The sequence below is a fragment of the Penaeus vannamei genome, chromosome 15 (assembly GCF_042767895.1).
Source record: "Penaeus vannamei isolate JL-2024 chromosome 15, ASM4276789v1, whole genome shotgun sequence".
Lineage (NCBI taxonomy): Eukaryota > Metazoa > Arthropoda > Malacostraca > Decapoda > Penaeidae > Penaeus > Penaeus vannamei.
The window spans coordinates 31,120,079-31,122,578 of NC_091563.1; the positions used below are offsets into that span (position 1 = coordinate 31,120,079).

Here is a 2,500-nt window from a genome sequence, read left to right on the forward strand (position 1 = left end):
TCGTCGGGGTCATTTTCTGAAGCCGAAGCCAGGGAGCTAAAACGAACACCTCGGTTTCTCCCTTCGACCAGATCTTCGGCGGAACTAATCATCGGGTCGAACTCTCCTCCGGGTCTCAGGTCTTCCCGGCCCTCCGTCGGGAACTGCTTTTCCTGCTGCCCATTCGTGGCCGGACGAACAGGATCCTCTGACGTGCTCGTCCTCGTCATCTTGCCATTCCAAAGAAGCAGGCTGGTGGCGCTCGAACACGACGCGTCTCGATCCGTCACCCCAGCTAGCCTTTCCCGGTGCTCCTTCATCGCCTGAAGCATCCTCGACTTGACCCTGGCGAGGCTGGAGGTCAAGCCGTGGAGGTGAAGACGCCACATGATGTAATGGTTCGGGGTCACGTCGCCGTGGTGTGTCCATGTGACCATCGATGGCAGGTCACGAGGGAGACGGAACCTTCGCAGGTCAAAGATCTGCCGGGAGAAAATGTGCCCGGGTCATAATGGAGAATATATGAAAAAATAATGCGCTGACAATAATAATGAGAATGATACTTGTTTAAATTTTTTTCTGAGAATTATATTAACGGCAATGAAAACAATTACGACAATGATTTGATGATATTAATAACTAGAAGCACTCAGAGAACGCATACCTCCGGCAGGGCAATAAGGTCACTGCTAATGAATCCTATAAAAGATTCCTAGATCCGGATCATGATACGGATCGCCATCAAAATTCAATGGCATCTAAATTGAGATAAGACAAACCCTGGTAAAAGTTTCCTGAAAATCTGTTCATAAATTTTTGAGTTATCCTGCTAACCAACCAACCAACAAACTAACCAACCAATAACAATGTCCCTCCTAAGCTTATTTCCACAACTAACAGTAACCCCCCCCCCAAACAAAAAGCCTCAGTAACAACAGCTTATACGTCCCTCGGAGACGTATGACACACAATATTTACGGTGCTCAACGCCTGAATTCGAGAGCGCCAGAGACTTCACCATAAAACACCCCCGAAGTATTTAAGTTGTCATGGAGACAAGTGTAAGCATCAGAGGCAAGGGAGAGGGACTCAACATGCGGTTTGTTGTGTTGTTTTTCCCCGACTGTAAATTTACTTATGGATTTACTTATATTTACTTATGTTTTAGAGGGAACTGAAGATAAGGCTGAGTGATGGGCGTACGACACGATTTATCGCTTCGCTTCTTATGATAATACAAAAAAAGATACGGTTGAAACAATGCTATAGCAACATGATCTCCATCAGCTCCGCCAGCACCACCATCCCCATCCCACCACCACCACTACTGGTACCATTACTAACACCACCATCACCAACACAGCCACCACCACCACCACCAACACCGCCATCGCCAACACCACCACCAACATCGCTATCACAACTACCGTCATCATTACAATCATCAATCTAAATCATAATAATGGATAATAATAATATTGATAGTATCGATAATAATGTTAGTAATAATAATTATCATAATGATTAGTAATAATAAGAATTATAATAATGATTGTATTAATTATAATAATACTGACAACACTGATAACAACAGTAACAATGATGATAATAATAATAACAATAACAATAATTATAGCAACAGTATTGATATTAATAGCAGTAACAGTAGTAGTAGTAGTAATAATAATAATAATAAAAACAACAATAATAACAACAATAATAATAATAATAATAATTTCTACTCCTCCCTTCCTTCCCTCACTCACCTCCCCCCTTTCTCTCGGACTCCCTCACCTTTCCCACCCATTTTTCGTTTACTCATCCTCTTTGAGTCCCCCCCCCCCCACTTCCATTTTCCATCTCTTCCCCTCTTCCCCATCTCCATTTTCTTTTGAAGCACCCTTCCCCTCCCTCCCCCCCCTTTTCTCTTTAAGCTCCCTTTTCCTCCCTTTCTCCCTCCGCCTCCTTTCTTTTTTTATATTGCTTTTCGCCCTTCCCCTTATTTCTCCCTTTCCCTCCTACTTATTATAATAGGGATGGTGTTGATGATGATGATGATGATGATGATGATGATGATGATGATGATGATGGTGGTGGTAGTAGCGTTGAAAGGTGGTTGTGAATATAATAAATAAAAACTAACATAAACTAACGGTCTAACTTCTTCATTGCAGTGTACTTGCCTCAAAGAAGAATGGTAATAATACTTACAATAATAATTATCATGAGTTAGAACAGAATTCTAATAGATTTGTAATATGGTGCCTTTCTGTGTAAGCAATGATGATGATGATGATGATAATGATTATAATAACCATGATAATGATAATGCTTATGAAGATGATAATTATGGTAATAATAATAATATTAATGAAAAAAATCAACAATAACCATGACAATAATAATAACAATAATAATGATAATCATTGTTATAACAATAATAATATTAATGATAGTAATAATAATAATAATAATAATAATAATAACAACAACAATGATAACAATACTGATAATAACAGTA

The 2,500-nt window shown here is 39.7% G+C and overlaps 1 protein-coding gene across 2 annotated transcripts in view; it reads right to left on the bottom strand.

Annotated features, from left to right (window-relative positions):
* Positions 1–2,500, bottom strand: part of LOC113803161 (uncharacterized) — a 22,726-nt gene that overhangs the window by 223 nt on the left and 20,003 nt on the right. For both annotated transcript variants that reach the window (XM_070130641.1, XM_070130642.1), the window contains one exon: positions 1–461. This exon is cut by the window's left edge and continues 223 nt beyond it. In XM_070130641.1, coding sequence (XP_069986742.1) covers positions 1–461 — 461 coding nt within the window. The remainder of the gene's footprint in view (positions 462–2,500) is intronic.